The 23,940-nt window shown below is 42.4% G+C and overlaps 1 protein-coding gene and 2 non-coding genes across 4 annotated transcripts; all 3 read left to right on the top strand.

Annotated features, from left to right (window-relative positions):
- The first annotated feature begins 264 nt into the window (after positions 1 to 264).
- Positions 265 to 23,372, top strand: eif4g1a (eukaryotic translation initiation factor 4 gamma, 1a). Of its 2 annotated transcripts, XM_085390348.1 has the most exons (33): positions 265 to 714; positions 2,382 to 2,508; positions 2,607 to 2,693; positions 2,886 to 2,918; positions 3,822 to 3,842; positions 4,152 to 4,322; positions 5,883 to 5,982; positions 6,865 to 6,975; positions 7,846 to 7,997; positions 8,212 to 8,301; positions 9,130 to 9,199; positions 9,289 to 10,191; positions 10,288 to 10,376; positions 10,489 to 10,678; positions 11,069 to 11,202; positions 14,098 to 14,217; positions 14,592 to 14,960; positions 15,171 to 15,317; positions 15,405 to 15,641; positions 15,852 to 15,956; positions 16,829 to 17,107; positions 17,191 to 17,308; positions 17,398 to 17,497; positions 17,829 to 18,127; positions 18,234 to 18,355; positions 18,449 to 18,621; positions 18,720 to 18,845; positions 19,127 to 19,208; positions 19,338 to 19,436; positions 19,769 to 19,912; positions 20,027 to 20,108; positions 20,343 to 20,483; positions 22,162 to 23,372. In XM_085390348.1, the coding sequence occupies exons 2-33, from the start codon at positions 2,434 to 2,436 to the stop codon at positions 22,341 to 22,343; spliced, it is 5,151 nt and encodes a 1,716-aa protein (XP_085246474.1). In that variant the 5' UTR covers positions 265 to 714; positions 2,382 to 2,433; the 3' UTR covers positions 22,344 to 23,372. The 2 variants fall into 2 exon arrangements, with proteins under 2 accessions (XP_085246474.1, XP_085246475.1); XM_085390349.1 differs by lacking the exon at positions 6,865 to 6,975 and having other exon boundaries at positions 7,846 to 7,994.
- LOC146648122 (small nucleolar RNA SNORD66) lies at positions 15,002 to 15,079 on the top strand. Its single transcript, XR_014908659.1, has one exon. It is a non-coding gene; the product is annotated as a small nucleolar RNA SNORD66 (small nucleolar RNA).
- On the top strand, positions 15,689 to 15,763 carry LOC146648121 (small nucleolar RNA SNORD66). Its single transcript, XR_014908660.1, has one exon. It is a non-coding gene; the product is annotated as a small nucleolar RNA SNORD66 (small nucleolar RNA).
- Positions 23,373 to 23,940: the final 568 nt, after the last annotated feature.

The raw sequence follows: 23,940 nt of genomic DNA, 5'->3' as shown, positions 1-23,940 counted from the left end.
AAAATAAAGTTAAGCTAACTTCATTATCTTCTGCAACAAGAGGCTAATCACAGTCTACTCAGCAACATCATGTCCCAGCTGTGATGGAAATGTAAGTACTCAAATGCGCTTTTTTAAAACACCTTAAAAGAGTTAAAGATATCAGCTTAGTGTTGTTCCAGATAATGGCTCACTTTGAATACGGAGGCCTCGGTTGATCAAAGGAGTCAAGCTCCTGCATCACATGACCAAGGAAATTGCATCAAATTTTAATTTCCCCGGAAGTTACCCATGCGACTCGGAGGCGTACCGGCTTCGCACAGGAGAAACATCGCACTATGGCCTCTCTCTGAGCCGCATCACACGATACTTGTGTATATACCTAACCGGCAATCCATCACCATCGACGCCTTGATCATGGACCTGCGGTCCAGAGGCTTTTCTTGGGGCCATCGGAGTTGTCAATAGTATTCCCGAAGGACTATATTATTTGATTTTGAGCACTGTCACTTTTGCACGCCTGGGGGTTTAAACCGAACTGACAGTTTAGCACTCTCCCCCATCTGCCGGTTAGCTAGCTAGCTCGCTAAGTCATTAGCCAAGAAGGGCATCATTTTTCTGTTGGAGTTAAAGGACAAGGAAACAGCAGCACCACCGCTTTCATTAACAGAAGACTGAGCCGAGGCTGATTCCCCGAGTTCCTACCTTGCAACACAGTAACTGTTATAATTCCTGGTAAGAAGAAACCCGGCGGTATGCTAGTTCCCCGAGCGGGGCTGCATTTTTGTGAAAGGCACACGGGCTGAGCAGGCCCTGACCGTCCACACACACCAGCAGAGCTAGCAGGCTAATCCTCCCCTGGGTCCCGGTAAAACTACTTTATCTTAGTGTTTTCCGTCAGTTCAGTATTTTTTTTATTTAGAGCTGACGCTAACCTAAAGTTACCTAAATTAACAGCGTTGGCTGTTTTGGTTTGGTTATCTCGGTGGGCTTCGTGGGAAAGCTATGGCTAACCCTAACCTAACGCTTTTTCGGTTCTCGGTTAAAAAAATAATGAAATGAAATCAATATTTACTGCGATCTGGATCGATTTCTTTAGTTTGTCTTGAATCTAAAGTCGGTGCCCTCAGTGCCAAAATATTAGGCCACGTTAACCATGAACATCAGGTACACGGTGTCGCCGGGCCTGTAACACCCCGCTAACCGCTAGCCAATGTTAACCAACAATAGCATGACTGTAACTTAACCTAATCGCTGTCGCGTGTTGCAACATTATTGACAAAGCTAACTACTTCACTGTTCCCGGCCTTTGAGTATAAATGTGTATTCTTATAATCAGCACAGTAAAACTGTTTGACCGGGCTCTGTGTACATTAAGGTTAAATGCGGACTCAGCCACGTAGCGTAACTAAGTAAAATGTCTGTGATGGTGGGACACGTAACATTAGCCGGCTGTGGGCTAACGATCCAGCCAACCTCGCCGGGGCATTTCTGATTCGTTAGCAGGCCATAAAAAATGTTTTACGGTAAATGTCAGCTAATACAAGACCGTTTACATTTATTCGTGAATCATAAGCCCGTTAGCCATCGCTTCTGGCGCGCCATATGGAAGCATTGAAGCCCTGTCAAAAAGAAGCATGGCACCAGCTAGCATCTGACGATAGTCACTGTGTCAGCAGGTGGATGGTGTATGACACGTCTCCTGCTATTACGGCAGTTTATATTTTTTAAAAGCAATTCTATCATTTTTTTGTTTTTTAGTTTCAACCCCCCGCAGCCGTCATTTACTCATGGGAAAACGGCAGTCAGTATTGAGTTTTGTATGGTTTATTTTCACAAACGGGAGGGAGGGGGGGCTTAGCTTCTGTTCACACAGTAAATGAACTTTGACCTGAGGTATCCATTTTCTTAGATTCACTTAAAAACAGCGTGCGTGTGAGCTTTAATAACTGACGAATTAGCATTGGTGTCTAAGGCAGGAATTTATTTGAAAGTAATTTGAACCCTTATCTACTCAACCTAAGCTTTGAATGGAAGATAAAACACATAATTGTGTTACCAGCTGATTTAATCAAGGATGGAGGAGGGAAAGACACTAATTGCATCCTCATATGAGCTCTGTAAAAATGCAAGGGAACGAGATTGGGGAGGTGGTGGTGTTATCACAGGCGAAACTGCAGGCCACACCCTGGCTGCTTGGTTAGATGTTGCTACACTAAAGGTTCAACATGTCTCCTTACAGTGATCTTTAGTATCCAACCTCAATGGCTGTAATTAGTATTTTTAACAAAGACCTGGAATACCAGTGCCTGCTTGCAAATGTTAAAAAATCACATTTCAGCTCAAAGTAATTTCATGTTCTTCTCATTTTGACATTATTTCTTGCTCGTCTTTCCCCCCAGGAAGGCTGGCACCACATCGCCACCCTAATGCAGTACCATAAAAGAACGTGAAATGAACAAACCACCACAGCCTATAGCGGGACCCACTTCTGTCCCCAATCCTGCCCCTTCCCCTGGATTGACACAGGTGAGACCCACTAACATAGTTTGTTTATTTATTTTGGTAGTTTAGAGTTTAGTAACCTTTTCCCCCCTCTCCCTCCTCTTCTGTTCTCTCCTATTAAGGCTGCCTACGGCCCTGGACAGCCAACTTCTCTTGTTTTTGCAACCCCTCCACCTCCACAAATGAACTCTGCACCACAGCCAAGACAGGTATTGTTCACAGCATGCTTTCTGTTGTTGATATGGTTGAAAACCCCTTTCTTTCTTGCTCTTTCACAACAGTTTCTGACATAGCTTCTTCTGCTGTAAGGCTTTGCCTCGACTTGTGTGTTATAACCGCTATTTGCCGTCCTTGTCCTTGAATGTGAATCTTGACTTCTTTCCTCTCTTCTGCTGTCCTAGTTTGCTACTGGGCCCCGTACTTTACATCAACAGGTACTAACACCCCTTACTTTTCCTCACATCCCCTCTGTCTCCTTAGTGTAATGCATGCTTTCAGATACAAATTGGGAAAGAAGATAAGATGAGTGTTTAGATCTGCCCTTCTAAACATCCATTTAGATTAGTTTACTTTAAAAAAAAACATTCAAATCCAAATGAGCTCTTTTGCAACATTAAATTATTATTCAAGCCCATAGATTGTGTAATCAACATTATGTAACTTTAATGCAAGTTACGTTTTGCAAGTGAGTCTATGATGTAAATTAAAAACAGCTGAAAATTCAACTCTACGCAGTTTTCTTTTCCAGTGTCCCCCAAAGTTCTTTCCTTTTTCCTCAGTCCTTGTTTTCCCCTTTCATCTTAATTTAGTACCAAGTCAGCATATCTTGCATCAGATCGTTTTTTATTTAAATACCTGGTTTGTAGACATGAATTGTATTATTGTGAAAATTTTGAGAAATGAAAGCATTTCTGATACGGTCTAAATTGTGCAGCAGGCTGTCATTTGAAAACAGCCCACGTCTCGCCACTGTTTTGCATTGATCACCACATTTGTCCTAATCCCACAGTGATAAAGGGCCTTGTTGCCACCAGATATTAAAATGAATTAAACTGCATGTGCCTGCAGCCCTTAATGTGATTCTTTAACCTACCAGAAGTAGGGCCCTGCAGGACTAGAAGGGGATCGTGTTTCTATAATGATCTGTCCAGAATCGATTGCATGTGCGTCTGTAGTTGTTTGAGCGTACCCATCATGACTGCGAGGCACACTGCTACCTCTCATACTCCTCCCTTCTTCCTGCAAATTCAAACATCCCCCTCATTGTGTCCGGTCCTCATTTTCACCTTAATCTTACTCCCTTTCTTGCTCTTTGCTCATGTGTTGCGCGGCTGAAGGGTGGATACAGAGCATTACAGGTAACAGCTTTTCTCTTCGTCCCTCCCCTGTTAACTTGTGCTAACTTCATTGTGGCAGGAAGTCATGACTTTCAGGATAATTTAAACTCCCAAGTTACCCAGAATTGAATTTAGTGTGCACATGTGCAGTTGCTGTGAGTGCGTAGATTCCAGGTGAAGGGTATCGGCGTGTGCGTAACTCGAAGCAAACGCACAGAAAAATGTAAAAGCAAGAATTAGGAATACCGTTGTTATGAAATGCACAGGCAGAACCAGAAGTTTGCTGCTGATATGATGCAGTCTTCATCTTTTTGTTTTTGTTCTTTTAAGAGCTACTATCAGAACCGACCCACCATGGCCACCAGTGCTCCAAGGGTACCGGGAAATAGTGGCCCTCGAGCTGTTGCACCAGCTCATGTCTACCCACCCGGCTCACAAATGATGATGATATCCCAACCTTTTGCTGGCTCTCCTCAAGGCTACTTCATTCCCTCTGGACAGGTTAGTGCACACACGAGCTCTACTCTGCAGCCAGCCCAAGTAATCAATACATACTTATCATAACAGTTGCAATCACTTTTTAACACTTTTATTTGGATAACATTACCTTCTGAATGAATTGAATTTAATAGTAACATGTTGAGCTTATTGCTCTTCATTATTGTTTGTATGTTTAATGTTGGAAGGTTGCAGTATTATTCATGTCAGTTTGGTGTCTTTAGTGTCAGATTTCATTTTAAACTTGAATTCAGTTTTATTTATTTAGCACCAAATCCCAACAGCAGTCATCTCAAGGCACTTTATATTGTAGAGTTATCCGGCAACAATGGAGAGAAAAGTCCAACAATCAAATGACCCTCTTGTTGACAGCAGAAAGGAAAAACTCCCTTTTAACAGGAAAAAACCTCTGTCGCAATCAGGCTTGGGGAGGGGCGGCCATGTGCCGTGACCAGTTGGGGGTGGTGGGAGGAAAACAGGACAAAAGACACTCTGTGCAAGAGAGCCAGAGATTAAGAATAACTAATGATTAAATGCATAGTGGTGTATAAACACACAAAGCCCTCTTTCACTAGTACGTACTCGGATCGACTGTTTTTAGGGTTCTCCATTAGGTGGCGCTACCAGGTACTTTTTTAGTACCTGGTACTCGGCTGGGGTTCCAAAATGCTCTCCGTTGATCCGAAAATGTGATGTCAATAGACTGCATGCCACTGTTTGACTGGTCAATAGTGTCACTGTAAGTCATGAGAGCATCTCCTTCACAAAAATCAAAATGGCCACTTTTGTAACCCGGCAACAAGGATATACCTTCACCTCGATGTCCTCCATTGTTGTGTTGTTTGTGTCGGGTACAAATAACGCTGTAGGCCCTTCGACCACGTTGATATAACGACCCTATGCACATTAGGTGGTACTCAGGTGTAATGGAAAACGACTGAAACCAAGCCGAGTCGTGCCAAGTACTTACTAGTTGAAAAAGCGCTAATAGTGAAGAACAAACACTCAGTGCTTTAGGAGTCCTTCTGATGGCTCATCCAAAGTGTCTTCTAAAGAGTTTCATTATACCCACCTTCCAGTCCTTAGCAGCCACACCCAAAACTGAAGGTGACATCACAGCCGATTCTGCAGGTTGTTCACCTCACAATTTAAACGTATTTATTTATTTTGTCATAATCTCCCACTGCTGCTGCCATCACAGCTGAGTTGAGAACACTGTATATAATTGTGTTGGTTTTTACTGTTTTAATGATAACCTTACAAAAGCTCAGAGATTCACAAATTGTACAGACGACATGTAGTAACACGAGACTTTTGTAAAAAAAAAAAAAAAAAAAAAAAAAAATCCAAAACTTGGCAGTTTCTTTGCTTTCGGTTTTGACTTCTCCTGTACCAGCGCTAGTGTGGAAATTCGTCTGAAGCTTGTGATCCTATGTGAGGACGGGAGAGACGCAGTTTGGAAACCTGTTACGATGAGCTACATTAATATTTGAAAGTCCTCTTAATAGAGGTTTTTGGAGTGAGGATCTCAAAACTTAATTGTTGTTTGTCTTGTTTCTACAGTACCGAGCTCCATACATGCCTCCTACCCAGCAGTATCCCGTGACCAGCGGCACAGCAAACTTCTATACTGGAACTAGCCCTGCTGAATACCCTCCTTATGGTAAGGGTTTTTAACCCCAAGACTCACAACAACCAAGCCGAACCACAAACGCGTTCAGTTTAAACACAGAACTTAATGGAGAAGTTCTAACCCGTATTTAAAACCACATCCACATGCAGAATTCCTCATCTGTGAAGTATTCCTGAATGTGGGGTGGTTTTGCTTGGCTGATTGGGTTGTTTTCTTGTTTCTATTTTTTCTGTGATGGGGGTTAATTGTCTTTGTTGCTGTAGTATGTCTGTCTCTGTGTGTGTGTTTCTTTTTCTTCGTTTTTTTTTAATATGCCTTTGAGTCCAAACACTGCTGTATGTGCATGTAGTTGGGCTTAATTCTGCTTTGGCCTGTGTTCATTTTCTGCACCTTACGCTGCCTTGTAGGTTCCATGAAATGGCTTTGAAACCGCAGTTTTCTCCTTTTTTGCATGTCTACATACAGCAGCAGAAGCGTTGTGTGGGAGCTAACGTTGCCAGAAACCCTATTTAAATATGAATGAACTGCACTTTTTAAGCAGGAAACGCAACTGCTACAAAAACTGATTTGCTTTAGTACATTTGTACTAATGCACAGATATTTTATATATACGACGTATAGATAAGTGGGGGTTTGTTGGCTCAGTTAAAACCCCCATTGTATTTACTTATAAAGACCCTTGTGTGATGGTAGTGCACTTCAAAATTTGTACTATTTGAAACTAAATATATGCCAAGAGCACAAGGTAAGTGTACAGTAGAGACATTGTTCATTTCATGGGACCTTCTTAACACCCTGCTTCCTCTGGATCCTCTCATTAACACATTCTGCATCTGTCTCTTCCTGCCCTCTCCTTCTTTCCTCCCTCTCCCGTCCCTCACTCCCTTCCTCTCCTTTGCTGCGTTGGTTCAGAGCCCTCTCTTGCCGCGAGGGAGAGGCGGGGTGGCGGGGGGAGAGGAGGCGGGCGAGAGAACGGCCGTCTCTCTCTCCACGGTGCGCCTCTCGCCTCCCAGCGCTACCCCGGTGAGTAGTGTGTGTGCTTTTGTGGTGGTCAGCAGGCTTCTGTGGCACTTCCTGTCTCTAACCGTGTCTTCCTGTCTCTGATTTCGTACGTGTAGGCCACGTACACACGACGATGGATGTTATTTAAATGTAGTTGTAGCAAATACAGAGAAAAACTTTAACTGAAACTTTTAGCTTGTAGCCTAGTGATGCCTCTGTGGTGATGACAGCTTATGGCTTTTTTTCCCTCTCCATTTGTTTCTTGTTTAAGAAGCTAAATAAATGGAATTTTGCATACAAAGCGTCAAAAACCAACTTCCGTTTGAAGTAATTTTCTGTACAGCAATACTACTTGTAAATGTTTAAATTTGGCTGGATGCTGAATCGGTGGCTCCAGCTTCTGGTGCCAGCCCATTAAATTGCTTTAAAAAGTCTGGACAGATGTGAATGTAAAGAGCAAATGGCAGTTATGCCTCCTTACACAACTGAATGTAAAGTGGGCTGTTTGAATTCATCACGTATTGTAGACAGAAGTAGTAAAGTTTTGTGTAGTAGTCAAATTCAGCCATCATTAATTCATAGACTTTGTTGTTAACTTAATATATAATGTGGATCAAAAACATAAAAAATAAGCCCACAAATTAGCCTTTAAGTACACGTTTATATCTGAAACCACACTTTGTGTACACGTACAAATGTTTGCTATTGCACCTTTACATTTTTTCCCCCCAACATTTATCAGCAATGGTAGAAAAAAAAATCTCAATCAAATGAAACAAGTACATACAGATTTTTATTTTAGTTTGAACTCTTGAAAACTCTTGTTTATTCTGAGTTGTTTTTATGATTTATTTTGTAATTTCTATTCTTTGTTTCATTTCAACTTTACAGCTGGAGCATACTATCCAACTCCGCCTCAGTATCCCCCATCTGTCCAGCCTTCAACGGTCATGTTGTCCACCCAGCAACAGCTACAAGTCCCGCCTCCTCAGCAAGCCCCTGCACAGTCACAAGGCCTAATGAAGAGAGAACGCAGACCGGTAGTATGTCCCAACAAAAGCACAGCACACCTCTTGAATGAGGTCAAAAATGTTGAATGGAGAGACACTGTATTGTGTGTTCAATGTGGAACTTTCCCTTTTAACCTGAAAACAACAATAGTATTTGTCATGATGGGGGTCAGCAGCTGTAGATCAGTAGTGGCAGGATGGTTGCACATTGTTTGTATTTTAATGTCATTTGCCTTTTCTCTAATAGATAACAATACGAGACCCCAACCAGGGTGGACGCGATATCACGCACGAGATCCTGTCGGGTGTAATGTCCTCCACCACACCGACACCACAGGTAAGACTTTACTTTGAAGTGACTGAGTTAAATAGAGTAATGATGGTGTTGTACATTTGTCTTTTATCAGAAATCTAAAGTATAGTTGGCTATCTTGTACTGACATGTGGTACTCTGTGTTTAAAGTAATACAGTAAAGCTCAGAACTTCATTATGTTTTTCTCATGTTCATTTTGTCTTCACTTCACTTCACTATTTGCTTTAGAACAAAGTAATTTTTTTTCAATGTGAAGCCAACGTTTTGCTTTATATAGACAAAACAATGGTAAGTTATAAAAAGACAACAAAAGAAGATGTTGTTAGGTGAGGATTGCTCTCACTTTTTTATTTTTATTTTTATTTCCTCTTACTTTAAAAAGGAATGAATATGAATTTATCTGTACATAAAGGCACCGTTGTGGATTTTTTTTTAAGTACATCTGCGACTGTGTTGATGTCTTTTTTTTTTTTTTCTCTTTTTTTTGTCTTCATGGTACTTTCTAATAGTCAGCACAGCTGAGGTCAGTTTCACTAAGCAAACTATGCTGAGTCTAAGCAAATGCAAACAAAAATGCACTGATGCGTTGAGCTATTGCCAAAGTTGAAAATTGCTAGTTGGAGGGGAAACGGGCAACACAAACGAATCACTTTTTAAAAGAGTTGAGTGACACTGCAGCCTTCAAAGAAACAGGTCTGAATCAATACCACCTCAGACAATATCCACCAAATGTGAGGAGAAAAAAAACTTGTAACAAACTGCACCAAATGTGTTGATGCTCATTGTTAAAAGCCCGTCTAGTGGGTTTTCTATTTTATTTATTAAAGGCCGCTATTGCTTTGTGATTGCAGGCACCGGATGCAAGTTCTGCACAGGTCAATGGGGAAATTGCCCAGCCTGTGATTGCACAGACGAGAAGAGGTGAGAATATTTTCTTAAGTTTGACTCTGTGAAAAAGAAATGACTAAATTTTTTTCTCGTCATTTATTGTCACGTCTCTCGCTGTCCAGATGATAACACAGAGCGTCCTACTAGTGCTGAAACCCCTCCTTCTCTTGCTGCGGCAAACGCTGAGCCTGTGTTGGAGAGCAAACAGGAAGTGGACAGCCAAATAGTGCTGCCTACTGAGTTAGCTGCACAATCTGTAGCCCCCGTAGCTACTACTGAGGTGCCATCCACACTGATAAAGGACCAGCAGTCTCCTCCTTCCCTTCCTCCAGGAGCAACGTTGACCACTACTCCTGCTGAGGCAGTAAATAAAGTTGGCACTACCGTTTCTGATACAGTAGATGCTCCTCATGCAACCTCACAGTCTTCAGAAGCACCAGAAGCCCCTGTGAAAATAGAGGAACTACCGGCTGCTCCAGCTCAAGCTGAGAAGGGTCCAGAAAAGGAAGAAGCAAAAACAGAGGAAGTGAAGAAGGTGGAAAAAGAAGAGCAGGTGGCCACCACAAAGTTGGAGCCTGCAGCTGAGGCTGCAGCAGCAGGTTCTTCCAATCTTGAAGAAGAAAGAAAGAATAAAGAAGAAATGGCTACAAAAACGGCAACTGAAGTCTCCCAGCCTCCCCCACCTGCACGGGAGCCTGCTGGTCCACAGACCCAGAACGCCGTTCTGCGCTCTACCCCCGAACCTGAATCCACACAAGTTGAGGCAGCAGAGCCTGTTCTCCCCAACGGCCTTCCTCAGGAGACCGAAGAACTGCCCAAGGATAATGCAATTTCAGACACTACGCCCCACAAACAGCCAGACGCTTCTCAATCTCAGGAATCCACACCTATGGCTAAAACGGCAACAGCAGCCCAGGAGGTGAAAGAGGAGGCTGAAGAGAGGGAGGAGGAGGAAGAGTGCAAGAAGAAAAGTGAGGATACCCCTCCTGCGTCTGTTAGCTGCCCAGAAGAATCTACTATGCAAGGTACAGTTAATCCCCCCCCTTGCTTCTCAGGCTGTCACATGCCTAATCTTGTTTTATCTGAATTTTAATGTCATCACTTTGTCTTTCCTTTTGAAGCTGCTACACATGTGCAAAGGAAGAAAAAGAACATGAAAGAGTTTAACAAGAAGGAGGCCATTGGGAATCTCCTGGATGCCTTCACAGAGGTTTGTGTTAAATCAGACGACAGTCCAAAGAGCTCTTAAACTGGGTGTCCATCTTTTACTCTCAATAAACAACAGATTCTTAGAAAACTTGATCTTTTCTTTCTTTTTGCAGGAACAGGGTGCCAAGCCTGCCTCTGAACCCATGCCCACTCAGGCCAACCCTCCAGCTCCAGCACCAGCTGAACTTCCTGTCGAAGTGGCAGATGAGACCTGGGAGCAAAAAGAGGACAAGCAGAATGCAGAACCTGACAAGTCTAAAGCCACACCTGAGCCAACTGAGCAGAAATACCAGTACAAACAAGGTACGCTTTGAAAGCTTAAAAGGCTAAAAAAAATCTTTAAATGTTTTAATCTTTTCCCTAAAGCTAAACTGATAAAACTCTGTACATACTTTGGTCTTAGGGCAAATATAATTTATTTCAGCATTAAATTTTAAGTCTGTTTTTTCCTTGTGCCTGCATTTATATGCTGGAAGGATGAGGCCTTGTTTGATTTAAGCACAGTGTGAAAATCTCTTTATGGTGATTTTAGTTTCTCTCATAGTTTTGCTCATGTGCCGTCATCGTTTTATTATTTTAGTTTCAAAGAATCTGCACTGACAGAGTGGATTATCACAGCCATCTTTCAGCTGTGCCTTTACTGTAGTGTGCCTTTAATCATGTGCCTTTGCATATTTCCTGTACGTTGTGCAGAAGAATGGAAGCCGATAAACCCGGAGGACAAGAAGCGGTACGACAGGGAGTTCCTCCTGGGCTGCCAGTTCATCAGCGCCAGTATGCACAAGCCTGAGGGCCTGCCTATCATCAGTGATGTGGTGCTGGATAAGGTAGGTGATGTTGAGCTTTGTGTAAAAGAACGCAGAAACGATACAAATTGAGTTGAAGAATATGGCAGTTGTTTTTTTTACCCCTCATCTGTAAATTTTGACCTCACATCATGAAGCGCACCACAATCTTTGAGGCGCTTCAGCCAGTCGTGCAACTCCCGATTTTTGTAACCCGATGCGTTGTCCCGGGCCGTCACAGCTTTGTTAAAGGCTGACGGGGTATTGTTGTCACTAGAGATGGCACGATACCACTTTTTTATGTCCGATACCGATACCGATATCATAAATTTGGATATCTGCCGATACCGATATGAATCCGATATAGTGTGTTTCAACAAAACAGTTTTTTTTAAATATCTTGCTGCATTTTGTATAAGTTCATACTCAAGTTTAAAACAACAACTACACTAAAGCTATTCTGTTATACCTGTATGCAAAAAAAATATTTCATAGTTCAGCAACACTGATCAATCTAATAAACTTAAACCTACACCATCCTCCCTATTCTGGTATTTTAAAGAGTACTTAGCATAAATATTAAGCAACCTAACTACCGTATTTCCCGGACTACAAAGCGCACCTGAATATTAGCCGCACAAGCTAAAATCAGGGGAAAATCCTGTTTTGTACATACATTAGCCGCACCTGACTAAAAGCCGCAGGTGTTTCAATGTTGACTTATCATATGTAAGAGAATATGCACAAAGGGAATTGTCAGGAAAGAGATGGCTGTTTGGAGACACACCCCTTTTATTAATATTTTGAAAAACAAGTTATGGGTACATATTTGCACATGTAGTACATAACAGTAACCTACAGCACACCAGAAAAATAGATTCGGACTACCTTTTAGGCTCAGGTGAAGTGACACGGAGAAGAAAAGTCAGTCATTCACCATCTTTCTCTTCTTCCTGCGCTCTAAAACCACCAAAGTCCTCTTCTCCAATGTCGGAAACGAACAGGCTCATGATGGCTTCGTCATCCACTCTCCGCTTCTCTCCTTCGTTGTCACTTTCAAAACCAAAGAAATCCTCGTTGTCAGTGTCAGAGTCGAACCCCCTCTGAAGGGCCGTGGCGGTGTCTTCCTCTCCATCATGCAGCAGTCCAGCCCTTCAAAATCCGTTGGTGATCGTGGATGTTTTCGCACTTTTCCACGCTGTCAGAATCCACCGGTGGAGTTGGGCATAACTTGCTTTTCGCAAGTTTATCGCCGCTCGTCATCCACGCCTCCCGCTGAATGCGTAGCGCTACTTTGAAATTTGTTTTTCGCGCTACTTCGTACGGCACTACGTTGCCTGGCGGACGGACATGTGACTAACATACCACTCTTGAACCTCGATCCTTCCGCCAGGCAACGTAGTGCCGTACAACAGCGGAACAAACAAAACAAATCGTCTTACGATATGACAAAAATCATGGAAAATCCATAGAAAAGCCGCACCTGACTAAAAGCCGCAGGGTTCAAAGCTTGTGCAAAAAGTAGCGGCTTATAGCCCGACAATTACGGTAATAGGGTTCCAACTCCCAGCAACAAAAATAAATAAATAAAAAATAGGGAACCACCCCTCACGCTCCACCTCATGATGCTTAATCGACGTAATCAACCTTAATTTGATGCAGTGTGAAAAAAAATGCACAGAAATCAATTATTTTTCAATATATTAAAATATTAAATAGATTCAACATCTTTCTTCAACAAAATTGCAGACTGCACAGATGGTACCTTCCCAAAGGAAAAAGTACTATAGCTTACTAGGGTATATATATTAGACTTAATAGTTACTATATACAGTAATGGACTTCTATTCATTTTGCATCAAATTAAAACTTTGGGTGTCAGATAATTATTTATTAAAAGCTAGACATTTTAAATGAGAATAAGAAAGAAAAGTATGTCTTTGTGCCCCCTTTTCCCTGTTAACGCCCTATCGGCCCCCCTGGCTAAACTTTGCTAGATCCGCCCCTGCACAGTTACAGCCGTCAGCTACGTAGAAAAAGATCCTGGAGTAGAAAGTAATATTAAATACATTCTAACAACAGCTGATCAAGCTTAAACGTGCTGCTGTTGTTTAGCCGCTGGTTTCCTCTTTCTGGTGCAAAGTGGGCCAAAAACAAACCAGAGACACGGACTCCCGACAGAAAAGCCGATCAGCTGATCGTTAAGCAGTTTCATGATTGAAGTAGCAGCAGGAGAGGCAGTTGCTCCATATATCGTTTGTTAAGCTTAACGCAGGAATGCTTTACAAACATTCAGAGATGGACTTACACACTTGCTTTACTTCTCTCGGGGATAACTTTGTCGGAGATGAAATGCCGGGTTGCTAGCGAAGCTCCACATGCTATCCAGACCACCACAGGTCCCGCATGCGGCAGCCGCTCTATCACGTGATGCATACTGCTAACGTTCTGAGGCGAGTTACGGCGCGTTGCAAGTTTTGCGAGGTGCTTTCGTGATATTTAATGGATCGGATTACATTTTTTATTTTTCTCCGATATCCGATCCAGTAATTTAGGTCAGTATCGGACCGATACCGATACGTAATATCGGATCGGTCCATCTCTAGTTGTCACCACACAGAGCGAGCGAGTGGGCGGGTGTAAATGCGATAATGAGGCGATGTAGGATTTTGAAATTCACATCAGTAGGTGCATCTGCTAAAAATCTCCAAGTTTGAATTTCAGTGACCTTGTCCTAAAGTTCAAGGTCAGAGGTGAAGTTTCCTGAAAATCTTGTGAATGCAAAAACTCGAGAACAAAGTCAGGATTTTCAAACTGATACCATATGTTGATCTACTAGGAGGCTGAGGGGTAGTGCTGCCGACTGCCAGTATTTTAAACTTTGTGTGAAAACACGGGTGATTTTTCCTTTATTTATTTTTGCCTCTTTAATTGCAGGTGAACAAGACTCCACTACGACCTGCTGACCCATCTCGCCTGATGAACACTGGTCCTGATTTTACTCCCTCATATTTAGGGAACCTTGGGAGCAGATCAGTGGGAGGACCTCGTGGCCCGGTTAGCTAATTTTACAGTTTTTAAAAGACACTTTAAGCATTAACTTGCATTATAGTTAATAGGTTTACCAATTGTGTCGTCAGCACACCGTTTTTATACTTTTGCACTTGAGACGTGATGCCCTGAAGTAAAACGATCTCCCTCTGTGCCTGTCTTCCTACAACGTGCTGGAGTACTTGTCTGATGTTTTTTGAGATAAAGAGATGTATTATGAGCTGACATGACACAAAAGTGCAATGAATGCCAGCAGTTGTGATGTTACGTTTGGCAGACGAGCTGTTTGCAAAGGCAGCGATCTCTAACGTAAACTTTTTGTTTAGTGAAGTTTTTTCCTACTAGCTTTTTAAAATATTTACGCGTTTCTCTCCATTTAGCCATCCGGGCCCCGTCGCTCTCAAACCAAAAAAATTATCACCAGCATGTCGCTAAATGACGACGTGCAGCTCAGCAAGGCTGAGAAGGCCTGGAAGCCCTCTGTGAAAAAGGTCACTCGTGGCCGTGTTGATGAGCCTGAAGAGGAAGACCCAGAACAGGCCAAGACTCGAGAGCTGTTCAAGCGTCTGCGGAGCATCCTCAACAAGCTTACGCCACAGAAGTTTCAGGAGCTGATGAAACAAGTGACAGAGCTGACGATAGACACTGAGGAGAGGCTGAAGGGAGCCATCGACCTCATCTTTGAGAAGGCCATCTCAGAGCCCAACTTCTCTGTGGCCTACGCCAACATGTGCCGCTGCCTTATGGGGGTGAGTCTAGTGAAGGTTGGATGTTGTGCTTTGATCACATGCTCTAGTGATGACTTCTTTTTAGTGCCACGTGTCTGGGCCACTGAACTTTTTGTGATGGTATTGAGGAACTGAAGGAGCATACTCTCAGCTACATATTTGTTAAATGCAGTTGAATAGGAAAACGTGCGTTAAAACCCCCTGGTGACATTGAATGTTGTCTTCCACCAGCTGAAAGTCCCCACTTCAGACAAGCCAGGAGTTTTTGTGAACTTCCGCAAACTGCTGCTCAACCGCTGCCAGAAAGAGTTTGAGAAGGACCAGGATGATGATGAGATCTTTGAGAAAAAGCAAAAGGAATTGGAGGCTGCCAAAGACGTAAGAACTGTCAAAACCACCGTTCAGATTTAGAGTAAACTTGTCATATGACTCATACACTAAGAACAAACTTGTATCCGCCTGCAGGGTGAGGAGCGTGAGCGCTTCAGGGTGGAGCTGGAGGAGGCCAGAGATAAAGCTCGACGCCGCTCACTGGGCAACATAAAGTTCATTGGTGAACTGTTTAAGCTTAAGATGCTGACAGAGCCAATCATGCACGACTGTGTCGTGAAACTACTTAAGAATCATGATGAGGAGTCTCTCGAGTGTCTCTGCAGACTGCTGTCGACTATTGGTAAAGACCTGGACTTTGAGAAGGCAAAGGTAAGTAAAGCATGGACTAACACCGCTATATGTACACGTTAAGATGTCTCCTGTGATGACCTTGTTTTTGTGCCACGTGTCTGGGCCACTGATCATTAGTGATGGGTTGAGGAACTGAGGAGGCAGTTCTCGATGTATCATTAGGTACACACAGTTTGTCATTTGGTACCTGTACCTCATAAAATTCACTCTTTTCTGTGTCCCCGACAGCCTCGCATGGATCAGTATTTTAATCAGATGGACAAGATCATTAAAGAGAGAAAGACTTCATCAAGAATCCGCTTCATGCTGCAAGATGTTTTGGACCTCAGAAGGGTAACTGTTAAATCATATTCAACATTTTAGAGCAATAAAGGACTGATAGCCAGCATTTATCATGACTTGACTTAGTAGTGTATGTATCTCAGTGTTTATATACAGTACAATCTGAAGGGTTTTGTTTTGTTTTTTTACAAGGCTATCTACATAGCAGAGACCACACTCTCAAACTTGTGGTGCGCACCCAGTTGTTTTGTTCTATAAGCAGTGCTAAAATAAGACAGTGAGTACTCGGTTCAGAAAATGGCGTCAAGGGTTACTGCTGGTAGGTTTCAAAGGGGTAAAGGGTTAGTTTGAAAAAACTTTTTTTTTTTTTTTTTCTGTCCATGAGAACGGCATCATCAGGCATAGATTTGCCAGCAAGCAGACCCCTGACTTTTATTTTGAAAGTTTACGGTGTTCACGTTGCAAATCACCTAGGTCCAGTTCTTTCCTTCTCATATTTCCTTACCTGCTGGATATCAAGCCATGTCACTGGTGTGGTGGTTCTTGATAACATTCAGCTGCTTGCCCTTTCAGTATCTCATCTCCAACATCTTGGCCTGCAGTTGGCAACGACAATTTTTGTTCCGCTCTAGAGATTTGCTGTGAACAGGAGGAACACTGGAAAGCGGTTTATGTTGATCATACTGAAGCTGCAGAATAGAACAAGGATTTCATTTTTTCCCCTTTTTCTTTTATGTCACAAAGGGCTTAAAAATGAAAATCTTTGACGCACGTAAAACTGTGTTATTCAGGGTGGATATGCTTTCTGTCTCAGGTTCTCCTATCAGAACATTTGTACTATTACAAATGTAATCCAAAACACAGACAGGAAACACCCCAGAGTGGCTCACGGGTGTTAATTGTCTTCTGTCTCTGATCCACAGAATAACTGGGTGCCTCGTAGAGGAGACCAGGGTCCTAAGACAATTGATCAGATTCACAAGGAAGCAGAGATGGAGGAGCACAGGGAACAGATGAAAGTCCAGCAGCAGCTTATGACCAAGAAGGAAAGCAGAGACAGGTTCACGGGAAACATGGGCAGCCGAGGCCCTCACACACCAGGAGGTGGCCGGACCAGCCAGCCTCAGGATGAGGGGTGGAACACAGTCCCCATCTCCAAGAACAGACCCATTGACACCACCCGCCTAAGCAAGATCACAAAGGTAACGTCCGAAAATTCATGTGAAGGCTTGAGCTCTTTCTCAGGCCTCTTGAGAATGAATATAACTTTTTTGTTTCCCTGTAGCCTGGTGCTATGGATTTCAACAACCAGCTGTTGGCTCCGGGTGGCAAAGGCATGTGGGGCAGCTGGGGAAAAGGCAGCAGCGGAGGAACTGGAGCTAAACCAGCGAGTGGAGACCAGGGTAAGACCTTCAGCTTTCTTCTAAAGCACAGCATTGCTTAGTGGCTGTTTGTGGTTTGGCTCTTAATCTATTCATTTCCATCTTTCTAGACTCTGGGCGTCCGGGTACCAGCACTCTCAACCGCTTCTCTGCCCTACAGTCTGGGTCATTGATGTCTGCAACAGACTCTGATCGCAGAGTTCCTCAAAGGTACTCAGAAGCACCAAATATTTTCTCATTAATTGGTCTGCTTCTGCTTTAGTTGAGTACTTGATTCACAAATTTTAGTTTATCACTTGTCATAGGCACTCTTATTTTTTACTTTATGTTTATGTCACGTTTTTCAAAACACATTTTACTGGCATCTAGTTGTGAGGTTGCAGATGGCGACCACTTGAATACTAATCTTCCTCCATCTGGCCTCCCCTTTGTATACAAGAGCCTACTGCGGTCTCAAAAAATACAAAAAGTTTAGTGGTACATGATTACAAATTGATTGAGTGTGTTAAAATGACCTCTTTGTGTCTCCTTTTACCATTAGGTCGAGTTCGAGCCGCGAACGTGGGAGCAACAGGGACAGGAGCGACCGCAACAGGGATCGATTTGACAGATTTGATCGCAGCGAAGGACGGGAAGCGAACCAAGTCACCAAGAGAAGCTTCAGCAGAGAGTCGCAAGAGCGCGGCGGGAGGGGAGGAGATGGCAGGTCTTCAACTGAATCTGTGCGCCGCGTCGCCAGCATGACAGACAGTCGGGACAGAGGAAGCAGGGATCGGGGAAGCAGAGACCGAGGAAGCAGAGATAGAGGAAGTCGGGACAAGGGTAGTGACTTCGTCCCAGGTATGAAATAAAGAATTAAAAAGAGTTGAATAGAGAAAGATGTGGTTTAAAGAAAAGGACATAAAGAACAATGAGCTTCAAGTTGTATTTTTACCTTTTTCTTCAGTTAAGCGTGAGAGCGCTCCCACTCCTCCTCCATCTCTCCCTAAACCTGCCTTGACTGAAGAGGAAGTGGAGAAGAAGTCGCATGCGATCATTGAAGAATACCTCCACATCAATGATGTCAAGGTGCAGACTTGCCTCTAACAATCAGAGTTGTACTTCCATGTTTAAAAGTGAACCGTGTTAACAGCATTGCTTTGTGTCACTCTGGTGCTGTAGGAGGCATTGCAGTGTGTGGTGGAGCTCAACAGCACATCACTGCTGTACGTGTTCGTGCGGAACGGCTTGGAGTCGACGCTTGAACGAAGCACCATCGCTCGGGAACACATGGGCCTGTTGCTGCACCAGCTTATAAAGGCAGGGACTTTGCCCACGCAGCAGTACTACAAAGGGTAAGCGTGTAACAGGAAGAACGCCGCCTGGTTTCAACTAAAATCTACCCTCGATGGATGTTCTCGAGCAGATGGAACTAAAGCCGATTCTTTTGCAGGCTACTAGAGATTCTGGAGGTAGCAGAAGACATGGCCATAGATATACCTCACATCTGGCTCTACCTGGCTGAGCTTATTACTCCTATGCTCCACGAGGGAGGCATCCCTATGGGACAGCTGTTCAGGTGAGAGCTTAATGTCAGCGGTCACATTTCAAATAAGTGAAAGCAAACTCGAATACTTTGACTTTAGAATATAGTCTGATGGAAATGGACGTTTTTAAACTGTAAATAGTGTTGGAATCATTTTCCAGAGATTCTTTTGTTGACGGTGTTTCTCGGAAATAAAGATTTTAAGCTAAATTTAAAACTAGGTCACTTATTTCCAGCTTTAAAATGAGATAAACTGAATTATAATCCAGCTCTAAGAAAAATGGGAGCTTAATTCAGTGCATCTGTGTCTTCAGGGAGATCTCAAAGCCTCTTGTGCCTCTGGGGAAGGCCAGCGTGCTGCTGGTACAGATCCTCAAGTTGCTTTGTAAAGAAAAGGTAACCGAACACACTCGTTTTATTACCTTGTGTTGCACATGTTTTTTGGTTTTGGTTAAAAAAAAGAGAGAAAGAAAAAGAAATAAAAGCCACAGATATTTAATTATCTGGCCCTTTTCTCCCCTTAAGACCCCCAATAAGGTCGGGGCTTTGTGGACAGAGGCTGGGCTAAATTGGAACGACTTCTTGCCCAAAGATGAAGACGTCAACAAGTTTGTCACCGATCAGGTACGTGCAACACGTTCAGGTTTTAGACGATAAAACACTTGTCTGCACTTTTGGAGTTTTGTTTAGTGGTCTAAAAATGTTAGGATACGTTTAAAGCAGCTATAATTGGTCTATTTTGTAACAACAAAGCTTAAAATGGTAACGAGAAAGCAGCACATCCTGCACAGCACCAAAGACAAACACAGCTGGAGTCTACCTGGTGGGCAGAGATGAAAGCAAGAGAGATTTTTGCTTGTGGGGATTTACGATTAGAAACAAGTTACTCCGTGTCTTCAGGCTTTTTTCTTTTTTTTTTTTCTTTTTTTTTTTACACATTTAATTGTGTATTTCAGAAAGTGGAGTTCACCGTGGGAGAGGAGATGGAGCCCAAAGAGGCCAGTAAGAAGAAGGTCCTCAGCGGAGAGGAGATCAGCAAACAGCTGGACAGACTCCTCCAGGACAAGGCCAACAATCAACGCATCAGAGACTGGATCGAGGTGTGTGTGAGGCAGTACAGAGTGTTTTCAGACCTGAACATTTTGTGCGTGCTCTTATTTCCCAGTGTTGTTCATGTTCCCCCTCTCCAACTGCATTTTGTTTCCTATTTTCAGGCTAACTTGGACGAGCAGCAGACTGCTTCGAACCAGTTTGTACGAGCATTGATGACATCAGTGTGCCAGTCTGCTATCATATGTAAGTATGACTAATACACCACGAGCTGCCTCTATTTCTGTGTGTGTGTCTATGATTTAGTCTTTTTTCTTTTCACAACGACCCAAGCTCAAATTCTGAAGTATGGAAAATATAGTTGTTGTTTGTTTTTTTTTTAAAATAAATTAAAACGGATTTATTTTATAGTAAATTTTAATAGCGCTTACTTTTAAAAATCACACTTTCTGGTTTAAAAACTTGTTCACTTCGTTTCAGGTGACAACCCGTACAAGGTGGATGCACAGCAGATCGGCCAGAGAGCCTCTCTGCTGCAGAGATACCTGTACGACGAGCAGAAAGAGCTGCAGGCCCTGTACGCCCTCCAGGCTCTGATGGTGCACATGGAGCAGCCTGCTCGTGAGTTTCCCCACTTACAGTGAACTGTAATACTGCCGAACATACAAATCTGATTGGTTCACTTATAAATATTTAGATACTGAAGCATCTGTTAAATCCAGGCGTCAAAGTCGCCAATGATTCAAAGTGTCATTTTAATGTGGTTTCCTCAGCTGTTGCGTCTTTTTGGCAACATAAGCAAATGATCCCAAATTTCATGAAAGTCAGTGGAGACGAAACTGAACTCAAGGCTTACTGTAATGCGGTGATACTGGTTTCAGTCGTGCAGCTGGGCTGATTATAAGGTTGGGGGAACTTAAAGAAGTCACATGGATGAGTGATGTGATGCACCTCCCACTGATAATGTCGCTCAGCTTTCTGAGATTTCTTTTTTGTTTAACCTGGATTCTTGATCGTGCATCGAGACACAGCAGGAAGATACCATAAATCGGTTCAGATAATGGCACAAGATGGCAAATTTATTGGCCTTTGTAAATTATTAGTGATAAATGTTCTCTGGATGAGTCTCGCTCCCTCCAAGTCTGTCTTTGAATTATTTCAGAGAAGTTTTTTTTTTTTTTTAAATGTTACTAAAGTCCAGTAAGCTTGTTTAAAGAGCACAAATCAAGCAGAAATCTTTCCTGTGAGCTTGTTTCAAATTCAGCTGACAGTAGCTGTCGCTCAGAGTAATCGAGCAGGGACATGTAACGAAATCAGCTGTTTGCTGGAAATTCAATGCTTCGGTTCTTTATGTTGCTGTCTATTTTAAAAAGCCTTCACGTCACTGTAAGCAGTCTTGTTGGCATATACAAAGTTCATGTTTCCCCAAAGAAAGGAAAAAACTTAAAGTCAGTTTTTAAGCGAAAACTACAAAATCAACTGTTACAAAGTATCTTTATAGATTTGCGTTATTGTATCTACTTTCTAATCAATCCAGTCCTTGTTGACCACTTGAAATAATTTTTATAGATCAGCAATGTTATGTTGTCATTTTTGCTTCCCAGATCATTCTTTAAAAATATGTTTTTAATGTTTGCGAGACTTTTTACCTGGATAAATAAAGGATCTGTAAAATTCCCTTTGCCAGACACGGATTGCAGCTTCTTAGATGTTTAATGTTTACCTCTATGTGCTGTTGGGTGCAGCTTTTGGGGGGGGGTTAAAAACAAAAAACAGCTGCTGCTCTAAAGTAATGTGTAATTGGTTATGTGATGATCACAGGCATTAAAAAATGGACCTTGTTGGTTTGTCTGAAACGCAGCTCCTTATCAGAAAAGATCTGCCTGTATTTCCAGGTTGTTTTTGTTCAGGGTGAAAACAGATAAAATCATCATGTGTACAGCAGCTGTGTATTCAGGGTATCAAGATTTAAAGATGAGACTGAAGGTTTTTGTAGTGTTGCTGCTGGAGGGCCTGAGTCATTTTCCCTGAACACAGAAATGGAAGTGGTCTATTTTGGAGGAAAACACATTCTTGGGGTGATTTTTTTTTTTAAATTTATTTTTTAAAGTGTTATGAACTGGATTGGAGGGTTGAAACAGAAAAGCCTAATCACTAAAAGAAACGTGTTAATTAGGATTTGACCTACTGATTAGCTCTTTATAGCTTTTCAAGTGTCCCTGACTCAATGCAAACAGAAACAATTTTAAAATGGAGCTGTTAATAAAGCTTCTATAATGCTCTAATTTTGTCTCTGCAGACCTGCTGCGGATGTTCTTCGACGCCTTGTATGATGAGGACGTCATTAAAGAGGAGGCCTTCTACGAATGGGAAACCAGCAAAGACCCGGCAGAGCAGACAGGCAAAGGCGTGGCCTTGAAGTCGGTCACCGGCTTCTTCACCTGGCTCCGCGAGGCCGAAGAGGAATCTGACAAGGAGTAAAATACTGAACTAAAAGCTGCCGCCAGAGCTCTGCAGGCGACCACGGAGAGTCATGGACAGTATTGCCAGAGAGGCAGACTCGAATCAATCCTCAATGAGGATAAATCTTTATTGTGTTCCTTTTTTTTCTTCTTTTTTTGGAGGGATGGACTCTGAAAAACAATCATTTCTTTTCTACCTTCCCTCTCCTGCTTCCTCATTATTTCTCCACCTGCTTGTCACAGCAAGTGTCCTCATCAAAGCAAACTTGAAAATGCAGGTTTCAGCAGGATTACTCATTAGCGAGGTGTGAAGTATCCCACATCACTACGAAACTTTCTATGTCAAAGTAAAGCAAACCAACTGGCTGCTCTTTCACCCCTCTAGACGATTCTAATGACAAACAACCTTTCTGATCTACAAGAGGAAACAGCAGGGCGTGAAGTGTAGCGGGCGGGTGGGTTGGTGGAGGGGGGTTTATCAACATGCCATAACATTTGTTCAGTCCCGACACGGCTCTTATGTCCTTGTCCTTTTCCGGAGTGTGCAGCATGACTGAAGTGTGTTCCTATTAACGATCCAGTGGACAAAACGTTACAGTGTACATGAACTAATCTTAATTTGACGGAGTTTTTAAAGCAAAGGTTGTCTATTTTCTCTCCTTTCCTATCATGATAAACTAGCAGAGGACAGAAACACAGAGGGCTGATGTTGACCTTTGACCTTGACTACTAGGGGGTGGTCTTAATGCTTCCTCTTTAAAGCCATTCTCTCCCATCCCCCAGTAGTGAACCACACTGACTGACTCTTCATCTTTTACCTCTTCTGTACTTAAACCTGAGCTGTTGTAGAGGACACTTAACGACCCAATCACCGTTAAAACTTGAAATCTACAGAAAATTGACTTGATAAAATATATAAAGTTAAAAAAAAAAAAAAAAAAGACACAGAAATGATCCGAAAGCCTTTTCTACTTTAAGTGGAAACTAGTTTCAGGATTTCAGGAGCGTTCTGTAAATATATAATAATAATAATAATAATAATAATGATGATGATAATAAACTTTTTCAGTTTTATTTTTCAGAAACAAATTGCTGATGTAATTGCAGTGTCTCCTTATCCAGCAGAAACCGCAGTTGTCCGGATGCAGAGAGGTGCTTTAGATAATCCATTGATTATTAGTTTTATTTGAATTTTGTAAATATTTTCTTTCCTTTTTTTTTTTTTTTTTTTCTTTTTTTTCCGCTTTCGTTATTTAAAAAAAAAATTATTGCTTCTTTTGCATCGGAAACTGGAAAGGTAATGGAACATTGCAAATAAAGGACTTATTAAGTTGCTGAGCCGAGTTTTGGTTTTTGCCTCTGATGATGATTTTACGTTGAACTAAGGCCACTCTCATCTGAAACCAGACCAGTTTATTTTCAGTTTGTATTTTTGTTTTTGTCACGTGTAAGTTAACACAGGGTCAATGTGTGTGACAGCAAAACGTGTTTGATGAGATGAAAAACGAGTCCCTCCACTGTGGTTTTACTGATCCATATTGCAATCAGTTTCTAGTTTTGAAGATTTGTCCATGCAGACCTACAAATATGGGAAAAGTGCCTTAGTACCAACTGAG

The sequence above is a fragment of the Rhamphochromis longiceps genome, linkage group LG18, assembly GCF_057381845.1.
Source record: "Rhamphochromis longiceps isolate RC_006_pf linkage group LG18, R_longiceps_female_GT1.1, whole genome shotgun sequence".
In the NCBI taxonomy this organism is placed as follows: Eukaryota; Metazoa; Chordata; class Actinopteri; order Cichliformes; family Cichlidae; genus Rhamphochromis; species Rhamphochromis longiceps.
The sequence above is the reverse complement of the archived record's forward strand: the minus strand, read 5'-3'. Positions and strand labels throughout refer to the sequence as shown.